Source organism: Rhea americana, unplaced genomic scaffold (assembly GCF_003343005.1).
Source record: "Rhea americana isolate MKP2758 unplaced genomic scaffold, rheAme1 scaffold_0, whole genome shotgun sequence".
NCBI classification, from domain to species: domain Eukaryota; kingdom Metazoa; phylum Chordata; class Aves; order Rheiformes; family Rheidae; genus Rhea; species Rhea americana.
This window is the reverse complement of record NW_028185037.1, coordinates 18,147,321-18,171,901: the sequence shown is the minus strand read 5'-3', so window position 1 is coordinate 18,171,901 and position 24,581 is coordinate 18,147,321. Positions and strand designations below refer to the sequence as shown.

The 24,581-nt window shown below is 37.1% G+C and overlaps 1 protein-coding gene across 5 annotated transcripts in view; it reads right to left on the bottom strand.

The window, feature by feature from the left end:
- Positions 1 to 24,581, bottom strand: part of KHDRBS3 (KH RNA binding domain containing, signal transduction associated 3) — an 89,189-nt gene that overhangs the window by 47,245 nt on the left and 17,363 nt on the right. For all 5 annotated transcript variants that reach the window (XM_085321108.1, XM_085321189.1, XM_085321355.1 and 2 more), the window contains exons 2-3: positions 11,750 to 11,868; positions 2,926 to 3,042 (exon numbers count right to left, since the gene is read on the bottom strand). In XM_085321108.1, coding sequence (XP_085177234.1) covers positions 2,926 to 3,042; positions 11,750 to 11,868 — 236 coding nt within the window. The remainder of the gene's footprint in view (positions 1 to 2,925; positions 3,043 to 11,749; positions 11,869 to 24,581) is intronic.

The window sequence follows — 24,581 nt, the reverse complement described above, 5'->3', positions numbered from 1 at the left end:
CTAAATTTCTTTAGGTTTAGCTGATACRTTAATGTTTGAGACAAGTCAAACTTCATTTAAGATTTTATGCATCATTCATATTCACAATATTGAAATTGAGGCCTGTATCAGTATCAGAAAGGGACATGAGTTTCAAACTACTGATAAAAGTGGGAATATCCCATCATGTTGGAAGGCTTTAACTGTGTTCTTTAGAACAGCAATATAAAGGCAACATTTTCACAGAATTAAGTAATTTTCCCTGAAACGAATCCTTTGTTTTGCTCTCCTATAGACACCTGAAAGGCTGAGTAGGGCCCTGAGCAATCACTGGTGAAAAGGCAGCAATGAAGTGACAGCACAGACTTAAAAAAAATCTTATATATCTGAACTGAGCCGGATAGTCACCAAATTTAGATATTATCACAGGTAAATATATCAAATAGATTCCCAGAAGTTGACAAAAGAGAAGGCAAAAGAAACTCTAAACTGATTCTAGAACAAGATTAAGGATTAATGAACTAGACAAAAAGCATTGTTTTTAATTCACATCTATCATCAAGCAAATAGAATACTCTGAAAAGATGATTACAAGAAACTAGAGAAATACCATTGCCTCAAAATGATTTTAGCAAGACAATTCTGTTTCCCATTTTATCCATCTCCTTCCCTAGTGAACTTGCAAAACAAGTCATCTTTGCTATTAGCATCTTATGAACCTCTAGCATCAATAACTTTCTTCCAGACTTTTGAAATTCACCTCTYAAAGTTCAAAAAGTTTAAGCAATAAGAACCTCAACATGTGCAAATATCTTGTTTGGAAAGCTTAAGAAAATTTTAATCACCTCATTTCTTCAGGTAATCATTACAGATTTAAAACTGGTAACCTAACATAATTGATTAGCACACATGCTAAGTATCTGACCATCTGATCCAGAGCCTCCAATCAGTTTATTCCCAAATCTGTGATCACAATCACTGAAGTTAGACAAGTCCAGCTTGTTAACAAAAATGCAATAAGCTTGTTGGACTATACATCAGATCTTCAGTTGTATTAGTGCAACTTTGCCTTCAGAATATCRGTACTGATTTATATACCATGAATTTAAAGGAAAACTTCAGCTGGTGATGTGAAGAACTTTGCTATCTTAATCAAAAACTCTGACCATAACAGTGCTTCAAAAATGAAAACAGTGCATAGTTTTTCAGAGGTCTTAAAACTACAGTTTACAAGTGCCATTGAAGTGCATCTAGGTGCTTCTGAAACCTTCTATCAGATGTCYATAACAAGACATTGCTCTAGTGTCCTGACCAACAGGACAATACTGTATTGTTCAGGACATTTCACTTTCATCCAATCCTCACRTAAGTCACTAAGACTTGAGACTATTCAAAAGCCTTTTCCTCTCAATCCCTCCTGTCCTGAAGGTAGTAAGACTGGAAAAATCATGGGTTTTTTCCAGCTTGCTCACACAGCTACTAAAAAGCAAAAGATAGAGACCCAAGGAAACAAAATCACCATTAGTACTACAAATGAGGTAAAAAAAACTTGGAGCCACACACAGTATTTCCAGTCTACAATGAACTGTATATAAGCCAGCAAAAAGAATCAATTTTACATCTGTTCCACAAGACCAAAAAGTTCAAGTGTTAAGACAATGTTTAGAACTATTTTCTTTGTCAGCCTGGCTTGTAACAAGTCTGGTTTATAGGCTGTTTACTAATCTGAATCTCAATCTTACACTATTACAAGTAACTTTAAGAGAAAGCTTTTCATAGCTCAGATCCTTATATGGAACTTGTTTAGCATAAGTCTCCTGATACAAGTTACATCCATATATTATCCAATAATATCCAATATAACTCCCATTCCAAAACTCTCCCTTTTTACATCTTCCATTTTGATTATATGGGAATATTTTACAAAATATTTTCAAAGTAATTAGTTTAATCTAGTTTTACAGCAAAAAATTGTCAAGTCATTTAAGGGTTCTAATCAAATTCTTGATCAATACTTTAAATCATAACATTTGGCTGATAGTTGTGCTGACAGATTACATCTTTCAATTATGGAAATTCATTARCCACTCTTAAGTCACTCTTACATGTGCCTGTCATTATCAAACTTTATAGGACACTATTTTTACACTTCAGATTACAGGGGGAAGTACAGCAAGATTTCACTAGAGGCCTTCTAAGTATTGTATAGTACAGGCAAGAATATTTTCATGTTTGATTCATGATTTTGAATGCTCCCAGTAACAAAATACAATTCACTATATAGTGCAYCTTGTCATGTCACCTGTGATATCTCCTCACCAATGTACAGTGTCTGCTGTAAGTTTAGTCAGACTTATTTCACTACACAGAAGAGTCAAAGTTGTTCGTACAGACACCCGTGAAGCAATAACTTTCTCTTCTGCTGTCAGCTGTGGCTCTTGTAACAGATACTGCGCCCTTAACCAAATGCCTCCTATGAAAAGGAGCTGGGAAATTGTGACTGTAGTTAAACTACATGAATCATTCAGAAATAGTCAARTCTTTCAAACCCATTTGTATTTTACCATCTCCTTTCCTCAGCTACTTTTCCATTTATTTTCAACAAAAATGAATGTTCGTTTGGGTCCATCTGCAAGTCAGTTCCCTTCAAAACTGAACACACTAATGTTCACTTGGGTATTACTCATAAGCTGGACAAGAACAAGCTATATGATGCCTCTGATAATGCCCTGCTTACTCTGAGGAACTCTAGTCTRGAGGTCTGAGATTAGTTCACTGTAGACTCAAAATATTAATATTCTACATGGACCTAATCAATATTGGATATCAATGTTTTATATTTGCTCCCTCTAACATTTGTTACAGGGTTTGCTCACCTCTCCAAAAGAGTTAACTAGGAAAGTTAAGAAATCCAGACTTTACTCTTCGCTAACAGTTTGTCTTTACCTTTGTTTTGTCCCTCATAGAACCTTTTCCCAAAATAGACATTTTGGTCAGTGTTTCTTCCTGTAAGCGCTTTAGAGAATTGCCACGTGGACCCAGAAGTTTTCCCACAAAGTTGAACTGTAAGAAAAAAACACAACAGAATATTAGATCTTTATATCAGACTTTTAACCATCAAAAGTCAATGGAAAAGGGAAGTATTTTGCTGAAACCACATTGTTGTGAATGCAGACACACCAGATCATGAATTTTAAAATCATTAAATACAGATGAGTAGGACAGTTACTACCACTTCAGTAGCTCCTCCAGATAGCAATTAGAAATATCTGAACTCAAAGAATTAAAATAGTATTAAAGGTACTCATGTTCATCACATTCAGAACTGAGAACAGATGCTTAAACTACAACTCAGCTTTGACAGTCAGTCGTTAGCATGTATGCAACCATAAAAACAAAACCGGCAGCAGTCTCCCACACGTGCAACAGCAATCAAACCAGTCTTTGCAGAGGAAAGTGGCTCAACCTCCCTTAAACATTTATGAAGTAATCCAGCAACCCRTACAATATACCCTATGCAATCACAGAAAGACAGGGAACATAAGCATGTAAATCCAGCCCAAATAAAATTAACCCATGAAGTCTCAGCTGCCACCCAACCTCTATTATACTTTAAGTTTTCCAAAATGAGTTACAGTTCATAACAACATTCCTCTCCTGAAATTACCTTAAAGTGATRTGCCATAAAATAAAGGAAGCTTTTACTTAAAAACACAACTAGTCCTCTTTATAGGAAGACACTGAAGCAGAGGCTACTTGTGGATGCTTGGGGCTCTTTCAGCCCAGAAGGTGTTTTAGATGGGAAGAAGGCTAAAGCAAACAAATCAATAAATCCTCCATAGCAAAGGAGAACAAAAAGGAGACTCTGCCTACTGCCACTTGCAGGGACAAAAAATTGAGCTTAGAGGAGCCAGAAGGCATGACAGAGTTGCTCCACAGCRCACGTGTTCCCAGTCACAGACTGGAAGAGTAGTGTGTAGATTCAGTCCTCTGCTTTGCATACCAGAGATGTACCCTGGTTCCGGAAGGTATATGAAATTTGAAGGATAATTACAGAGAAGACTTGGTCTCCTAAAGGAAACATCAGAYATCTATTCTTTGTCCCTCCCCAAGCACCAACAAAGATTAATGCTTTGAAATTTGTACGGAATGTTGTAAGTGGTTCCTTAAATTAATGATTAATTCCAACAAAAAGACTGAAATTTAATATTTAGACATTTAATAGACATTTAATAGAACTCAATTCAGAAATATTTACCATCCCCAATAAGACTTTATAAAACCAAAATTTCAGACTGTTGGAATATATTAAAAAATGTTAACAAGAGAATCTTAGGTACAAGTAATATGATTCTGTAAAGCAAAGACTTTTAAAAGTATTTGCTTTTGTGGTCTCAAGTTTATGTAACRGTTTGTAGGTCATCTTTGACTCTTTAATGTGTCATTAAAAGGCCAAGATAAGCTTATTCAATTTCCCTATTTCTCTAAATACAGGAGCCTGAAAACACTTTGACAATGGCCTAGCAGCAATAAYAGATCTTGTCTGAGCTGCTATCAAAATGATGAAAAAGGCCCAGCCACAGTCACCCTACAACGAACAAACTGTAGAACTCTARTTTACTTAGCATTTAAAAGAAATGTAACCTTTAAAAGTCTATTATATAAGAAAATCTTAATTGTTATACCCTCAGTACTTGCAAGTTTGATTCTCATTATGGGCTTGAGTTAGAGCCAACACACTTGAATTATTGGTTATTGACMGTCCACAGAAGCTATGGAATTAAGTCTTTCATAAACTAGTCCTTAAATTGTGTGAGTTCAAACATCCAAAAAAATCCGGTGATTTTAGTGTTCTGATTCACTGTATTACAATAGTATTTTTATAGCTCCTAAACTACCATCAAGAAAAATATGTATTTGAAATAGGTTGCCCAGCAAAGTAGAATTTCCCCTGTTGGAAGTACTCAAGACTTAACCCTGTATAACTGAGCTTAAGGCCATGATTTCAGAAGATTAGACCAGATGTTCTCCAGAGGTCCCTACCAAATTGGAAGTCTGATTTTATGATTACTGGAAGTAATATCTACAAGGAAAGCATGCAATTGAAAGAATGAGTAATAAATACAGAACTTCTGAAAATCAATGATATCTTGTTAAAAATTATCTTAAATGAAGAATTAAGAAATTACTTTATATTTAAACCCAGAGGTCTTCATATCTCATCAACATTTAAAGCATTACTTAGGGTAACATGCTTATTTTTAAAAATAGGTTCTAAGTTAAGGAACATAGATATTCCAYATATTTCTAAATAAGTTTCCATTCACACTACACATCTATTTCAGAATACTGCACACCCAGTCTGATAGTTTCAATACCTTAGTATATCCAGATCTAATTTTACTCAAAACAAATTGACAGAGATTTAGGAAAAGGAAAGCTTATATTTAACTGTGTAATACACAGCACTGAATATCATTTAACTGAAAAATTCAACCATTCAACAGTTAAAAGAAACTGAAAAACATTAAAGTGCACACTTGCAACAAAAGTACATTCCACTGCATGTGTGCCTTTTTCTGGAAAAATGCCCTAGAACAAAAGTACTTAAACAGGAGACTTGTGTGCCCCAGAGCCAGTTTGCTTCTTCCAGTTGTATTATTCTAATTAAAACTAAACAGTTTTTATGTCTAAAGCTTGCCCTACAAAGCTCTGCTAAYGCCAAAAATAGTCTTCTCTGCAAAGGCAAAATATTTCTAATGTGGAAATTAGACATTATAGTAGCTGTACAGGTAGCTGCACAGATGTTCCAGGCAATACATTTAGTGAACATGAAAATGTATTAGTTGTATCTTGAGATAGAGTGAACTGTTCTTTCCTGTGCCCTGAGGCTCAAAATATTAGATTTGACAAGTCTGAAGCACGAGAATCTGGGCTGCAAATTTGATAAAYCTCGCTGATTTGAGGATACAGTACCCCTAGATATAGCCTAAAATCACGCGAATATTAGTGAAGACTGTAAACTTTTTGGTAATGTCATCTCAAAGACTTTGCTCACAGCTAGAAAAGCAATGGTGTATTTCAGAGTTCAAGTTTTATTTATGAAATAATAGATATTTATTGATCGTATTGAATAAATACTTTCAGTAGAAAATAGAAAGAAATCATTTACTTTTAATAGGTACTGAGTTTTCCTTGAACTATTGTTTTCTCTCACTTCAAATGGTAAACATTGGATCAGAAGTTTGTTTTCAAAAAATTTATAGGGCATATTTGAACACTTTAGGATATATGAATTGCTAAGTTACTGCTATTATTTACACACCAATAGGAATATGAAAACTCAGACCTAAATACATAAAAACATAGAAGATAAGTCTTCAACAACAAACTCAGCCCAGCTGCTGGTGAACCAGAAGCAAATAATCCTGGAGGATCCAAGTTAATTCTTACCTAAGTTCGCTCATGCATGAATTTCACAGGCACTTCAGATCACATCCTAAACATCACATTCTAGAGTTTGTCCTCTTATGTGCTTGTATGCTCTCACAAAAATGAGCAAAATAAATTCAGGTTTGACAACCAGCTCCAGCTTGCAAATAATCTTTGAATTAGAGGCACTGGTAAACAGCAAGGTATGTCAGTAGTTCCAGACAAGTCAGTTCAAATCAATCATATTAGCTCTGGCTCAAAATCAGACTCCTTTCTCCATTCAATTTKCTCCCTCGTACAGCATTATCATATCCAAACCGCATGCGATTACCTGAACCTGTAATCAATCAGTTTAACACTGTATGAAAGCAGTTGCACTGCTCTCCAAGCCAAGGGGGTCTGGACACTACAGAAATATGAATGAAAATAGACACCTGAACTTTGAGCAACTGCCAATCATGAAGAGTTATTCTCCAGTGTGGATGAATCATCTTAAAATTAGGAATTGCCTATAAGCTGAAGTARCTTCTGATGTCTTAGGTAAGAAATAGGAACTTATTTAGGTTGATTGTATATAAACATGACGATGAAGTCCGTATCTCAAAGCTGCTTCTGGACCTGCTCCAAAAAATGGGTCAAATATAAGCCACAGCTATCACTTAAGCCACTTTTGCAATAGCATCAAGATCCAGAACAGAACTGCTGAAAGGATTATAGAAGGTAAAGAAATGTCATAGCAGCTATTATTCAAGCCATACACTAGCAGTTACAAGTGATGCCCACCAAAATCTGTCAGAGTTGTATCAACATATCACTAGATATACATTAGTGAGCAACAGGACATGAGATTCAGAATATTYCTCTCCTTGTCTCCCAAAAACTTTATCTTGCATCATTAAAAGTACATCCCTCTCTTCCACCACTGGTTTAATCTGACTGAAATTACAGCATTAAGTGTCAACACCCTAGTTCCTCAAACACTAGCACCCTAGTTCAGTGTCTCTTTGGCCATGCTGTCCACTAGCCTACCAGTACAGCTGAACTACACTGAAAGCAGTAATTCCCCTTTTACAGATTACTTTCAACTGTTGTGTAGCTACAAAATATTTCAATATACGTACAAAGATTTATACTAATAAAACCAGAAAACTTTTCTAACAATAATCAACATGTTTTACATGAAAATTGTTTCATCTCTAAGTATTTGTCAGTCCTTATTTTAAGGACCATTTTTTTTGCACAGACATAGTACAATGGARATAGGGGAAATCACTGCTTAGAACCCATTTCCTTTAGAATTTTGGTTTGCCAAAATATGCCTACAACAGTAACCTGAAGATATTTTCGTAGTAGCACATTGCTTGAAACTACTCTCCAAGAACAGTTCTGGAGAAGACTGCTACAAAGAAAGCATACAAGTGAAACATTTTTGTGAGCATTTGATCTACCTTACGAATTTCAGCGAAAAGGAATCTATGCCAGTGCTACTGCATGTTTGAAAGGAAAAGTTACAGAAATGGAGATGTAATAGAAAAAGTAATCCTTGTTTATCCCCATCAAGACAAGTCTGCTGAGAATACTTCATCCAGCTTAAATACTTAATGAAAGAATAAATGCTTGACCAAATGCTCAACTGTTAAGCTCCTACAAGCCAATGTCAAAGCCACAGAACTTTTGGCATATTTAGCTTTCTAATGGTTCTTCAGTGACAGGATCACAAGGAARAGATACAGATAGTTACTTTAAGATTCAAGAGCACCTTGAATCTTACACCCTTACAGTGAGTTGAAACTAGAGCCTCAAGAYTTTTCTTCATTATTTCAAAGAATAAGGTTTCTAAAGAAAGGTAAGTACCTCAAGCATCTGAGTCATACCACATCAAATTACTGCTTCCTTCACACAACTCAGTACAGTATCAAATCTTTAAACATACACTCAACATGAAACTTGGTCAATTACTGTAAAGTAAYTCAGTTACTTCTAGTAGTACACCTCGTACTGGTTCTTCTATGTCACCTACTCCATAAAGCAGTCTAGGCTGTTTCAGTATGAGATATTAGGCATGTTAACACTCAGATTTGAGCATGACAAAAGTCTGAAACACACACAGTAACAGAGAAGCAACCAAGAGCTGTTACATAGGAAGCAAGTATAACATATCCACACAGACAGTGGAAAGTCTCATCTGTGTGAGCACTAAGCAGAAGGCAAGTAAAGGCATATGATTTTTTTTTGGGGGGGGGGGAAGGACAGATGCTCAGATAGAAAAAAAATACTTTGTTCTGAAGCCTATCAGACTTCTTTCAAAAAAAGAAACAAASAAAATCTGATGTTCTGAGCTTCAATTGAACAGCTTTCTGCTGCAGTTACTCAGTCATCTTCTAGGGCTGTCAGAGGTGATGATGCTGAGTACACACAGGACTTAGCTATGATCCTGCAAGAACATCTGAAAAGACAGATAACACAACTAGGCATGGCAATGATAGGTTGACTAGATCAAAGCTAGAGTTTCAAGGATATCTTGATTTATTCAGAGAGTCAGAGTTAAAGAGGAAGTTCTGGAGGGGAAAAAAGAAACATTAAAAATAAACTTATATTGGATCAGTTAACCCTGTGTTTGGTATCATGACCTGTCTGAATGGGAAGAATCACTTGGCAAATATAAACAAAAGAATAGTTTCTGCAAACAAAAAGTCATTTTCACTTACAGCTAGTTTAGTTTTCAGATATTAAACTCTACGGATTTAATAACTAGTTTTGCAATGTGATGAATGTTAATGTAGTTTTTATTTGGGAAAAAATGTTGTTCTGTTTCCAAAGTTGAAGTGAATTTAGCTTTTCCTCCTCACTTGCTCAATGTCCAGGTTTATCAAATTCAACGCAGACTAGTATGTAGATGAGATGTCCCAACACTAGTTTGACAGATTTATCTGTTACTGAATTTGGTCAGGCCTAAACAGCAGATCCACAGTTTGCCAACACCAGGAAGGCTACCTCTGGAAAGACTGGAGGTACCTTTGTCCATGACCTTGTATGAACAGCTTCAGTGGGTACTGTAGACATACAGAAAGCAACAGGACAATTAGCTTGCTAGAAAAATACCTCTAATTCAACATTTACACACAGATAAGCTTCTTGCACAGATTTTGCCCATRAATGAGTCTTAAGCTCCAAGCTAGTGAAGCATTTATCACTAAAAATTAGCAGAAAGGAGAAGTGTTGAAAAATCAAAYGTAACCCTTTTAACAAGTTGTGATGCACCATCACTTGGCTTTCTTCTAACGATGTGTGCATCATTAAATACTCTAACACTCACTCCTCTTGCAGGCAGAATAGGTGAAGTCTGGCAAACCACACMCAGGCACAGAAAACCACAGCCTAGAGGCAGAAGTCATTCACCTGAAGCATTTCAGGTTTTATACTCACAGCGCAACACCTTCTGGTTCAACTCTACACAATCTGAATATATAATACATGCACTCTAAATCCAGGTCARTGACAGTAAGGTGACTGGAGTAGTTTCATATCTATCCCCTACAGAGTTGATAAARCATTTCTAATCTGAGCCTCTGAACACACCTGACAGGAAAAAATAATTAGTATTTACAGCAAATGTTAGGATACAAAAGACTTTCAGATTTCCTGTGTACAGGCATTCAAGCCTGACATCACTCACCACAGACTAAATAGTATCCCAGGATAAGGCTATCAGTTTGCTATGTTGAAGCTATATCATATTGTACAACATTTACATTTATTAGATTATAAAAGAAAAATAAGTGCACACATGGTTCTGGTAAATAAGACATTACCAAATTCCAGTGACTGTTTGCTTTAGAAAAAAGTTTAGCTTCCCTTTATGATTCTGCATACRTTTGGATATAATTCTCTGCAGTCATTAAAGATAGAACTGAATTTGACTTCAAACAGATGCCTATATACAAGGATTACACAACCTCGAAAAATTCATGACAGTAACCTCCCGTGAAACCTTGAAGCTCAGATATAAAGTAACCCCTCCAAGTAACTCAGCATGGTCTAGGAAGAAAACACAAATAGCATATTCAGAAAAGACTGAGTGAAACTGAAGAATACCTGAATTTCTTTGCTCCATAAGCAGAGACAAAAGCAATATTGAAGTTTCCAGTAGGAAAAAAGAAAGCCATTTTTAAACAAGCAAAAAGATACTATTCTGCTTTTCATAGAATAAGTGTTAAATATTAAGAGATAAAGTTTCACAGSCTACTGAATGTTGAGTAAGTGTTTCCATGTAGCAATTCTTCATTCCAGAACAACAGCTGGCAGGAAACAAACATTAAGAATTCACGATGGCCAAATATATGAACAAAGTAGTCCCTACTTTCCCTAAAAGACTACACAATTTAGTAGTGCAGGTAAACCTAATCAACATTCATACTGTATTGTAGAGGAAAGTAAATTTACATAGTGAACTCATTTTCTAGTAGTGCATTTTAAACTGCACTTTTGCCTATAATAAAGTTTGAGTACAGCACTAGAGTCAACTCAAATATAATTTGTCCCTTTTGCTATTCTGAGAAAAATTCTGCTTTCTGAAGAGGATTTATTTTTAGCTATCTGAAAAACCTTATCACCCATTCTCAAAATACCACCTTTTTGCATGACCAGCAACACACTCCTGCTCATTTATTGTAATAAGAAACCTTCCTTACTGGAGAGTTCACTTGTGTCAGTGCCAAAGCAAAATGCTACCAAGTATTACTTTGAGCAGAGAAATAAGCCATCACCTTTCTAACCTTTGTTAGAAGAGAATTACCAGCCTGAATAATCCAATATTAAATGCAAGTCAAAACCTTATCCACAAAGTGGAGAGAGAAAGATCCCAGCTCTCCAAACAGAAAATACAGTACTGTATACAGAACAGCATTTTAAAAAGTAGTCAMTAGAGATACTTAGACTATAAGCAGAGTATTTAGGCATATAATTCTCATTTTAAGCTATAATTGTTAAAGCTGATTTTGAGAGGTGGTTTCTTGGAACTCTGAATATATTTAATACAGTTCGAACAATCATTTCCTTTTTATTACATAAATGGAAAACATGCTCTTTCTTGCAAGCAATATTCCCCTTGATTGTGCTGGAACAGTTTACCTTAATAAATATCCAAAAACATCTATGTTCAAATCCATTTTCTGTAAAAACAGTTACATAAGAATTTCTACAGAATAGACCACAGGATAGCATTAGTAGGTTAATACTGCTGTATGTAACACAAGTGTAACAAATTCCTCCAATAGCTTAACTAGGTAACTATCTCTTAAAAGCACTTAGAATTGTAAAATATAACAAGTGGACTTACCTTAGGGAACTGTTTTACTGGAATCAAAACTTTCTGTCCCAACTTCATATTTTTATTGATGACTACATCAATATACTTTTCTTCTTCCTTCCCTTCCCCTTTTTGGAATTTTTCAATTTCTGTTCAAGAAAAAAAAGGTCTGTTATTTTCTCAGATTAAGGCTATAATCAAAAAGTCATCACTCGCCAAAAAATAATGTAAATTAAAAATCACACATAATAATTACAGCATAATGCATAATGGCATTAGATACACAGGCCCCTGGCGTTAACCAGGCTTAATGCACACTTACAAGCAATCCATTCGCTTTCAAATTTTCCAGAAATGCTAATAAGCACATAAATCATACCCAAAAATCTTAGATTAATGCTACATTAAAGATCAGATCGTTAGGAATAATATTTAAAGTCCAAACCTAGACCTCAAAATATGTCTGGAATGCATAGTGTAAGTATACACAGAACTGATATTTCATTAAAACTCTTCAATATTGACCATCTTCTGTGCTAATGAGCATATGGCAAATTCTATTTCACAGGTTTCACAGRTGAACACAAGGATTTTATGAAGACACTAACAATGATGTTTTCACTGAACTACTCTACATTTGAGTCTTTGTTGGACAGGATTCCAGCATGCTGGAGGCTGCAGTACACTGAACATGTCACCACAAGACTATCAAAATACAACCAAATACGTAACTGCTACAAAAGGTCTTCTAGAATAAACATCTGTCCTCCACAATCACCTTAGTAGCTTGCGAGTTAAATTCCAGCATTTAAAAATAAAACAAACTCCCACATGCCACCACTTAAGTTTGACTTCTACTTGACTAGGAGAAGGGAGAAGTTAGTGACATTTGTCAAAAAAACTTTAGAGGTTTCTTCAGTGTAATCAAAACAGGTAAACAGGAGACAGTCACAGAATTTGAGTGCAGTCAAGAAGTTTGACTAAAGAAAGATTAAAAAGAAAAAATCCTCTAGCTACACTTCAGAAAACTAATTAGCTTGAAATGACTTTTCACTTATGAAAAGATAGGAGGAACCATGACTAGTAAATCAATACATTTCTTCCTATTRAAAAAAAATGCATCATTAACAGTTCAGCTTAATAAGTACTAGTTTTAMAAGTTCTCATCTCACTAGTACCAAATAGGAAGTACTTTTTAGCCATGTTAACTTCTTAAATTTGAAGAACTAAACAAGTAACTAGACTTTAATTCTCAATGCTTCTGAAAGAGGAGTCTATGGTTATGCTTTTGAAGAACTTTTTGGTAAGTCCCTAGAAAGTTTTGGAGGATCTGGATTCTATTAACATAGAAATCTAAAAAAAAAAAAAAAATCTAGAGGATTCATAATCCCTGAAGCACCCTTCTCCTAAAGCACCTTTTATGCTGTAGCATCCCTCAGTCCACAGACCCACAGGCTGAGCAACCACTATTTTAGGAACATTTTAACAGGTAAATACTAATGAAGTATAATTCACATGTTTCTCCAGATGCCACTTATCTCCTTGAGTGTTATGGCCAACTAGAGTTATTTTGAAATTCCTTGTCAGATGAAATCATGAAATTTTATAGGGCATAGTGTTCACACTCAGAAAGCAGATGCCTGATATTTTAGAAGCCCTACACTTCAAATCTGGACGTATCTGGAAACTTTTGATTAATACTATTGCAATACTCATACTAGCAAACTACTAATTTCCCTGCTCCCCAATATAATAGTGATTATGATGAAGCTCTGACTTCTCTTGGAGAATAAGGCTGGATACTTAAAGTTTTATAGATACTTTAAGTTTTATATGACTTATAGAAGTCATACATTTTTACACACATTTTAAGCTCATTCCTCTGACTGCATAATTAAGTGACTGAGATTCTATTCTTCAGGGTCTTTGTTTTGAAAGAGTCTTTTACATCCAGATATACCAAATATTAAAACTGTAATATTAACCTTTGCCATGACCAAAACAAATGCAATTACAACAATTTATTAAATTACTTGATTTAGTATTAGTGTTTCATGTTAGGATTAGTTGTTCAGAAAAACAGAAGTATCCAAGATAGTTGGACTTGTTTCAGGGAGATATTAGAATTCTAAAACTCCAGATTCAAAGTGAAATACTGATACAGTATTTGAGAAAAGATCAGTGCATAGAAGACTTCTGGTAGACTGACATAAGCCCTTTTTAATTTTCCAATAACTAAAGGAAATATATGCTTAAAATTACTGTTATAGTAAAGACATGAGCTAACAGGTGACTTGGATTTATAGACTAAAAGTAGCTTTTTTAAAAACATCAAAAAAGCAAGTTCACTTTGTCAAAGAAAGCTAGAAACTTTTCTGCTACAAAGGTATGTGCTATTGTACACAAGTATGTTGCCCTTTTATCCTCTGTCCATCTAGAAATTTAGTTTCATAAAGACTGTAGAAGAATAAGTCACTGTAAACTATATTTATGGATTTATGAACAGTGGTTCAAGGACCTCCACAAAAAATTAAGGAAATATTATAAAATTGAAAGCAAGAGCTTCCATTCAGGAATATTCAGAGGTCTAAAATTTGTCATGGTTCAAATGCACTTGAACAGTTAGAAAAGCAGCTCTAAAATKGAAGCACAGGAAGTTCMGCCTGATCATGAGGGGGAATTTCTTCCCTGGGAGAGTGACAGAGCACTGGACCAGGTTGCCCRGAGAGGTGGTGGAGTCTCCTTCTSTGGAGATCTTCAAGGCCTGCCTGGATGCAACCCTGTCTACCACGCTCTAGGTGACCCTACTAAGCAGGGGGGTTGGACTAGCTGATCTCCAGAGGTCTCTTCCAACCTTACTGATTCCATGATTCTACAATTCTAATGATATCTACTGTAATGTTCCTCAGATGAGCCAACTGCATAAGTTTTTCGAAAGATCAAAGTCATATGAGTTTCCTAAATATTTTAGCTTATACAGTAAAGTTATCCAAACTCTGTATCTGAAGGATTTGTTAATGGTCATAACTTGATTAGTACTACATACATTCATGAACTGATTCACTTACATCCATACTTATAGTAACACAACTATATCATACAAAAACTTTTAGAGGTTGCAAAAGAATATTCCTTTCTTTTACCAACAATCACTCCTCTTGAAGAGGCCAAGATAAATTTGGCAGACAAAATTAGTCTGGAGATCAGCTTTCCTCCCCTGAATAACCAAATACTTTTTACTGATCATTTTAAGACTTCCATTTCCTTACCTTTCAATTTTAAAAGAAAAAGCAGGCCCTAAAAATAGTTATCTTATGTCAAGACCACAAATTTCTCCTGTGATTGTTTTTCCTGTCCTTTCTTTKCACTTGAAGCTTTTTAGGGAATATGAAATAAAGTTAAGCATTAGACCTAGAAGATTTGCACAACTCATCTGAAAGCTATCRTTCATGTACATCAAGGTTCAGATAATTAGGGAAAAATCATGCCAGATCACACATCAGACCCAATCAGATTTTCAAGGTCAAGTGGATAGGAAGATTTGCCTTTTCCTAATCCTTAGATTACACTCTGCACTGCTTAGCTATATAAAGTCATGACATTTGCTAGATCAGAAATAGGAAATGAAGATGTGATTAAAGCTTCACATAATGCTAGGGATTAAAAATCCTGTGTTCTCAGGCCAAGGATGCAGGTACTGCAAAACTCCAGGAATTTAGCTCAATGAAGTATTAATTGCATAGATTTTTGTTGTTTAAATTTAATCATAACAGATCTAAGCCATGATTACTCCTCAGTTAATCCACTGAATAATATTAGTAGATACATCAGCTAACAACAAAGTAGAATTGTTTCACTTTAATCTCAAGGTAGCATTAATCTTCCTATGGTAGGACAAGCCAGGAATCCCACTCCCTCTACTAAGAGGGTATAAATACTCATGTTTATGCAGAATTAAGTGATGCTCCGTAGTTGTAACTGTAAGTAGATATAGTCTGTGCAGGATCAAATGACAAACTTGAACAGAAATGTTTATTGCATTTTTCCTTTTGGATCTCCTTTATTATTTCATAAAAACACATCATAATGTTTTCCAGTAAATATTTACAAAATCAGAAACTAAATGTTTATCTGGAAGTCCTTGAGAAAAAATTCTACCATTTCACCTTAGATTCAGAAATCTCATCAGAAAATCTAGATTCAACTGACCATTCCATGTAAAAATCTGATTTTTCTATTTCAGGTGGCAGAGTAAATGAAGAATCCAAGGCTGTTTGAAGTTTTTTTGAAGCAGTGATTGCACTTCTAGGATATTCAGTTTCATTAGAAGTTGGAATAATTTCAACATTCATTTTGGAAATAATACCATGAGAATGTTACCCTTATGAATACTCCTAAATAACACGTGATTATGAAGTTACTACCGAAGAGATATTGAAGATGACTAACATCATACAATAGGAGCAAACATTGCTGTATTTGGTCAATTCCAATTTTAAATTATAGTTAAGAGAAATAAAGGTTAAACCTTAAGATGAGGTCCAGCCAAAATCAGCATGTCACAAGAAATTGCAGAAATACGATCCAGTAACAGTATTTCTCAGTAAATTCAAGACTTCAACATTACTGTTAAGTATCAACRTTTTTCATTCAGAAAGGTTGAAGAAGTATCATTACATGCCTTCTCTATCCTTCTGTTTCTCAAAAGATACCTGCTACTAGCCACTGCTAGAGGTGCAATACTGAGCCAGATATYTATCTTGCCTTATTGACACAGACAGCCTTCGTGTTCTCATGTTAAAAAAAATAAAAGTGATCATACTACAATGATAGAAAGAACTCTTGACTTTATTAGCTTGCATTTCTATAAAGACCTTCAAGGAACATATTCAAGCTCTGGAAAAAAAAAAAAAAGATGAAAGGTTCCAAGGAAAGGAGGGAAAGTCAGGTAGAATAGAAAAATATTCTGCAGAATTCTAAGACAAAAATATTCTCCTCAATGGAGGAAAAAACAAGGACAATACAAGAGCTGTTCAGTTTCTTCAACTTCCACAGTTCTTCCAGCTCTAAGCATCAGTAACTACAAGAGTCTCAGGAAGCAGAACTCTTGGAGAAATATTACCTTTACACCACATGTAAAATCCTCCTGTCTTATTAGAAAGTTTTAATTGTGGCAAATCATCATGGCAAATCCATTCTTGTATGTCAAGATTCACAGCTACAGTTCACTCTGAAAATACCAATAGTGAGGACTTCTGCACTGCAGCAAAGCCACAGAGAGAGCCTGTAACACGCCGATTTACCGCTCACAGTCCTTCCATGACTAGTTCAGGTTAGTCCAAAGTGCAGCAGGGCAGGATGATGAGCTCTCCTCAAAATCAGGACTATTATCGGGTTCAAAGAGGTTATTGCCATAGTAAAACTAATACCGAGCTTCAGCTTATATACCTCCTAGGTTGGCCTCCTTTTGACCCTCTTTGAGAGAGGAGTCCTAATGAGGTGATAAAACATTATCAGAAACAGAACCTCTCCAACAAATTTGTCTCTTCAGCAGAAGATAGTACCGCATAATATGCACTTTACTCAATTGCACACAAGGYTTCCTTACATTTCACAAGGCTTTCTGAAAATTCTTAGCAATTTACTGATAGAAGGATGCACTTGAACAAGTATTTATTTTCCCATCCATAGGATTTATTTTCTCAAAAAAAGTGCTGATTAGTATCTTCATGAACAGTCACATCTATATTCATCTTAAATGAGTTAYTCAAATGCAATGAAATTTTCAGTCTTTAATGCAGCTGCTCTACCACTGCACCTATCCACATTCTTCTGTATCAAATTTAGAAGAGTCCACCTTCCCTCTTCCACCATCATTTTGGCAATTTAAAACAAATTAAACCGTAAGTTTATGCTTTATGGTAAATCCTAATCCTGAACTGGAGTAAAAAGGAAYACATTAAGAACATGAACTATTTTCAAGCACAGGAATTTAACAAATGCATGGTATTCCAAATGTTGAATTCAAAGGAACTGAACTGCTACATTAATTTTGTAGACATCTGACAATGAACCCAATTTGAATTAATGAGCAGTTTATGCTAAAATGAGAGCTTCAGTACTAAGCATACTCAATTAATGTAACATCCCTGGTGAAGGACTTGCATCAATTTTGACAAGAATTGCATTGTAAATTCTATTTTACAGTCTAAATACTCCTGTCTGTACTGGTCTGAAAATAAGTTTCAGTCACTAATATAGCAAATATTTTGAATAACCTTTAAGCAATTCAAAACTAATTTAATACCTATTAATTTCACATCAAAAATGACTAAAATCTGTTCAGACTAATATTAGCAATAAACTAGAGTACTATAGAAGAAGTTGTCAGAAGAGAAGTAAAATCTGAAATACGTACAGATGTTCAGGCACATTCAGAAAAGATGCAAATACTGGCTTCATTTAAAAGCCCCCCACATACCCACCCTGTTCCACCGAAGTTTATAATGTATTTGATTGTGAAGATAGTTTTGAAATCTTACTTATGTAAGAGTATCACAAGTTCCCACACACTTAAGCAACTGTTGACAATTTTTTGGACATGTGCATTTTTAAATTGCAGTTAGTTCCTTCCTAAACTTGCTAAAAAGACAACTAATTTGTTCCATGCCTTAAAAAAAAAAATCAAGTTTCCAACTTAAATATCCAAAGTYGGATACGCAGTACTTGCTGTTCTACACTAAAAATACTTCTAACTTGGGTGCTGCATCCTACAAGGAGGGGAAAGTCACTGGACTTCCATCTTCCTCTCCACTTCAAAAATACCTAATCCTGTCTCCTGAAATACTGAGAAGATAGTGWTGGCCTTCATAGACAAACAGTCTACAGCCCTGCTTTGAGCAGGGGATTGGACCTCCTGGGGTTCCTTCCAACCTCAACTATCCTAAGATCCTATCCTGTAAGGGGAAGGTACCTGAAAATAGACCCCGCTGTCTTGAATTTATCCACCGTGTACTATAGATAATGCAATTCTCTTTGGAAACACTTTTTGGCACTGTCATATGGCAGCACAAGCTGTTCACAAAAAACTATTGARAAAAGGACAAAGTTCAAGAATTGCTCCCAATAACCATTTACTCTATTATTCAATACTTTCAGTAATCTGTTTAGAATTTCTCATGCAACTGCAGTAGAGTCAGACACATCTTGCAGTTTCTGCTTCACAAACAGCAAATGTTTTAATACACAGTGAACCTTCAGAGTAATAAATATCTTGAATTGCTGCACTGTGGATGTGAAATAAAGCATACTGGAAAGCAACAAACTGCACTGGCCTACATTAGTGAGAAGGAATGACACCTCCATTATATTAGCTAGTTTGTGGAAGTTTTAATTCCTTCATTCATTTCACATTGCGATATGTATTTAGGACAAGTGCTGTATATCACAAACTGACTTGCACAYGGAGCATTTTTTTAAACCTAAATAAACAAGCTTGTGTTGCATTAAAATAAGTGTTAACACAAGYGTTCTTTACTAGCTTTACTAGCTTGCACTATCACTTTTCTATGCTTGTTCGTAATATCATTAAAAGTGACTAGGATAGTTTAAAATCAAAATAGATTTTTCAATGGCAGTTTTTACTTCCTCATGAATTGACAGTGGCCTTAAAAGCTTGCGCTTGAGAACTGAGGCATTTTATGACAAAAAAAATCAATATTCCAAATTAAGCTTACTATAACCAATCTGCRAATTCAAATTTTCAGAAGTATTAAATCTACTAGATCAAAGCACAGATCTCCTTACATAAGAYTTACAAGTCTGAGTCAAAATGAAAACCAAAAATTAATGGAAAGCAACACACAAGAGATTGAAAACTAGAGTAAAACTTTTAAGTCTATGCCATCTCCTTCCTAAACTACACTACAAAAACATCACTGAAATTCACACACTATACAGCCTTGAAAACAGGATAGAATTGAGTCTGACAGTTAAGTTATATTTTTTTTAAAAGATTATGTAGGTATCCTGTAAGACACCAGCAGCTATCCTGCAAAAGGCTARCTGTTGCACACAGCTATCCACCTTGATGTCATCAATTAAGTGCCTTAAATGATCTGAATTAAAARATATATATTGATTAGATGAAGTAATGATCCAAAGAGATGAGTTTTATTCAGACATACTCTTAYGAAACTTATGAATCTTCATTGAAGATTGATCATCTCCTGTTTATCCTGCTGGCACCACACTATGAGACAGTATGACTGCATTAACAGTCTAAAAAGTGTAAAATAACATTTAATTCTGTATTTTTCCACTATACATAAGAGTAGAACAAGTCACATTTTTCCCTACTGATCAGCTGGAAGTAGCCTCAMRATCACAGGCCCTGGTYCTCMTGGGGGACTTCAACCACCCTGACATCCGCTGGAGGGACCACACAGCAAGGCACAAACAGTCCAGGAGGCTCCTGCAATGCATCGATGATAACTTCTTGTCACAAATGGTGGAGGAGCCTACGAGGAAGGGTGTCCTGCTGGACCTTGTCCTTACCACCAGAGAGGGACTGGTTAGAGATGTGAAGGTTGGGGGCAGCCTTGGCTGCAGTGACCACGAGATGGTGGAGTTCAGGATCTGGCAGGAAAGAACTAGGGCAACAAGCAGGATTCCAACCCTGGACTTCAGGAGAGAGGACTTTGGGCTCTGCAGAGACCTAAGTGGTGGAGTCTCATGGGTTAAGGCCTTGAAAGGAAGGCGGGTCCAGGAGAGCTGGCTACTATTCAAACATCACTTCCTCCAAGCTCAAGAGCAGGGCATCCCTATGAGTAAGAAGTGCAGCAAAGGGGGCAGGAGACCTGCATGGGTGAGCAAGGAGCTCTTGGCCAAATTCAGACAGAAGAAAGCACACAAAGTGGAAGAGGGGACAGGCTACTTGGGAGGATAATAGGAATGTYGTCAGAGTACGTAGAGATGCTGTGAGAAGGGCTAAGGCCCAGCTGGAATTGAGTCTGGCAAGGGACATCAAGGACAACAGGAAGGGCTTCTTCAAATACCTCAGCAGCAAGAGGACGACTAGGGAAAACATGGACCCACTACTGAATGGGGCAGGGGCCCTGGTGACAAGGGATGCAGAGAAGGCAGAATTACTGAATGCCTTCTGTGCTTCAGTCTGCACTGCTGAGGGCAGCCCTCAGGAATCCTGCAGCCTGGACATGAGGGAGAGAGTCCAGAGAGAAGACTTTCCTTTGGTTGAGGAGGATAGAACCAGAAATCTTCTGGGCAGGCTAGACAACCACAAATCCATGGGCCCGGATGGGATGCACCCACAGGTACTGAGGGAGCTGGCAGATGTTGTTACCAAGCTGCTCTCCATCTTTGAAAGGTCCTGGAGAACTGGAGAGGTGCTTGAGGACTGGAAGAAAGCCAGTGTCACTCCAGTCTTCAAGAAGGGCAAGGGGGAGGACCCAGGCAACTATAGGCCAGTCAGCCTCACCTCCATCCCTGCAAAGGGGGTGGGACAGTTCCTTCTGGATGTCATCTCCAGGCATATGGAGAAGGTGATCAGGAGTAGCCAGAATGGATTCACCAAGGGGAAATCCCACTTAACCAATCTGATAGCCTTCTGTGGTGGACTGACTGGCTGGATAGATGAGGGGAGAGCAGTGGGCGTTGTGCACCTTGACTTCAGCAAGGCTTTTGACACTGCCTCCCATAACATCTTCGCAGAGCAGCTCCGGAAGCATGGGTTAGATGAGTGGACAGTGAGGTGGCTTGAGAACTGGCTGAAAGGCAGAGCTCAGAGGGTCGTCATCAGTGGCGTGGAGTCCAGTTGGAGGCCTGTGGCTAGTGGTGTCCCCCAAGGCTCAGTCTTGGGTCCCATCCAGTTCAACCTTTTCATTAATGACCTGGAAGAGGGGGCAGAGTGCCTCCTCAGCAAGTCTGCTGATGATACCAAGCTGGGAGGAGTGGCTGACACACCTGAGGGTTGTTCTGCCATTCAGAGAGACCTGGACAGGCTGGAGAGTTGGGCAGAGAGGAACCTCCTGACATTCAACAAGGGCAAGTGCAGAGTCCGGCACCTAGGGAAAAAATAACTCCACGCACCAGTACAATCTGGGGGCTGACCTTGTGGAGAGCAGCTCTGCAATGTGCCCTTGTGGCCAAGAAAGGCAATGGTCTCCTGGGSTGCATYGGGAAGAGTGTTGCCAGCAGGTCGAGGGAGGTGATCCTTACTCTCGACTCAGCCCTGGGGAGGCCTCATCTTGAGTCCTGTGTCCAGTTCTGGGCTCCCCAGCACAAGAGAGACAGGGAGCTGCTGGAGAGAGTCCAGTGTAGGGCTATGAGGATGATCAGAGGGCTGGAGCACCTGCCCTATGAGGAACGGCTGCGAGAGCTGGGCCTCTTCAGCCTGGGGGAGAGAAGACTGAGGGGGGATCTGATCAATGTGTACAAGTACCTGAAGGGAGGGTGTCAAGGGGACGGGGACAAACTCTTTTCAGTTGTCCTGTGTGACAGGACAAGAGGTAATAGGCAGAAATTGAAGCACAGGAAGTTCTGCCTGAGCGTGAGGGGGAATTTCTTTCCTGTGAGAGTGACGGAGCACTGGCACAGGTTGCCCAGAGAAGTTGTGGAGTCTCCTGTGGAGATCTTCAAGGCCTGCCGGGATGCAGCCCTGTCTACCATGCTCTATGTGACCCTGCTGAGCAGGGAGGTTGGAYRAGGTGATCRAGAGGTCCCTTYSAACCTTGCTGATTCTRTGATTCTCACATTACAAGACTTGCACTAAAACAAAGAGGGCTCAATTMAATCTAGAAAAATATTGAACATTTTGACTGGTTTGCTACATAYATTTTCCTAGACAGTTAGTATGACATTATTGGGAGGGCTTTTTTTTATTTTAAGTATGAAATAGCCTATATTAAAATTAGWGTCAAAGATGCACTGAACATTGCTTCTAAGTATGTGTTTCTCACAGTTTAAATATAAAGAATTAGTTATGAATTACAATAGCAGAAAAAAATTACCCCCACACTATTTACTACATCAGAGCATTTCAAACATGCAGCTTTCAGTATTATCAAATGTTCAAGTATTAATAATCTTTTTAAAAAAAAACACTGCATTGGGAAAGCATGGGAAAACAGAATGGCATCAGTATAAAAGGTAGGATACCCAAAGACAAAAAGAAGCTTATATAGTGAAGTTGAATATACTGTCCTGATACAACCTTAAAAGTTGTTTTAAATGTTAGTCTAAAATAATCCCCTCAAAAAGAAGCATGTGCAAGCATRAAAACTATCTATAAAGCTATTCCAAATGCATAATGCAAATGTAGATAACTATTTTCATTTTATAAGAGGATCCAACATAAGAATCTACAAAGCTTAAGGCTTAGACAAAAATGAAGTTAATATTTTGCATCAAGAGCCTTTACAAATAGTTATTATTATTCTGTCTTCTCAACTTATGAACATCATCATATAACCCTTGTGCAAGGCTCTTCTATACTGAGAAAGTTTGTATATACTTTCCTCATTATATACACAAAACCAAAAATGGTTGATTTATACCATTAACTCTCACCAACTGCTTCATCACCATCCACAGGCATGGAGAGTACAATCTGATCTCATATTTGATGAGCAGATATTGTCTGCAGCTCTTCACATGTATATATACACACTACAAGAGGCTGTCAAACTAGAATAGTTATTTCATAGCCACAACACATCCAATTTTTGTAATCTAAAGTAGACAGGCCTAGGCATAATCACAAACCTGCTGCTTTAAACTGGTTAATGTATTGATTGGCAAAGGCTTCATAATTTTGACTAGGGGTTCAAATAAGTATCATGTGTAACACTACACATGAGGTAGTGAGATACATACACTACCAAAACATCTCAGTCAGAATTTYCATCTCACACAATATGAGGGCATGTATAAAAATTTGTACATTATAATAACTAACAAGATTTAAGTTTTTTACCTAGCACTATTGATGTAGGCATCATGCAGTCTGTACAGGCTGGGGGCTAACTGGCTGGATAACAGCTTTGCAAAGAAGGACCTGGGAGGTCTGGTGAACACATTGTACATGAGCCAGCAGTGTGCCCTCATGACAAAGGTGGCCAACAGCCAGAGGCAGAATATTACCAGCAGGTGAAGAGGATCATTCCTCTCTGCTCAGCAATGGTGAGCCACATTTGGAGCAGCTTCCATTTCTGGGCTCACCAGTACAAGAGACACAGACATACTGAAACAAGTCCAACCACAAAGGGCCACAAAGACGATTAAGGGAGTAGAACATCTGGAGCACAAGAGCTTCTCCAGCTGCTGAGCAGGCAGCTCAGGGGGACTTATCAATATGCAAAAATATGCAACTAAGGAATAAATACAACTGAGCCAGAYTGTCAGTGGTATCCAGAGAAAGGCCAAGAGGCAATGGGCAAAGTGAAACACAGGAAATTCCATTCAAATAAAATTTACTGTGAGGGCAGTCAAGCACTGCAACAGGCTGTCAAACATCCAAATCCAACTAGACATGGCCCTGAGCAACCTGCTCAGACCCTGTATTGAGCAGACAGATTGGACTAGATACTCTCCAAAGGTCCCTTTCAACCTCAATAACACTACAGAATTGAAAACACCTGAAATTGGGAGCTTCTCTGTTCAGATTAAAGAACTTTATCATGCATTTGATTACTCAGCTAGTTTCTTGAACTTYTGATTCAAGCTTTTTCTGTCTTACAAAACTAAGTGCTATTTTACATCAATACAGCCAGTCAACACATCACATGAGTGAGAAGCTGGATTGTTAAGGTAACAAGCTGTTGAAATTCAGTATTTAGGTTAGAAA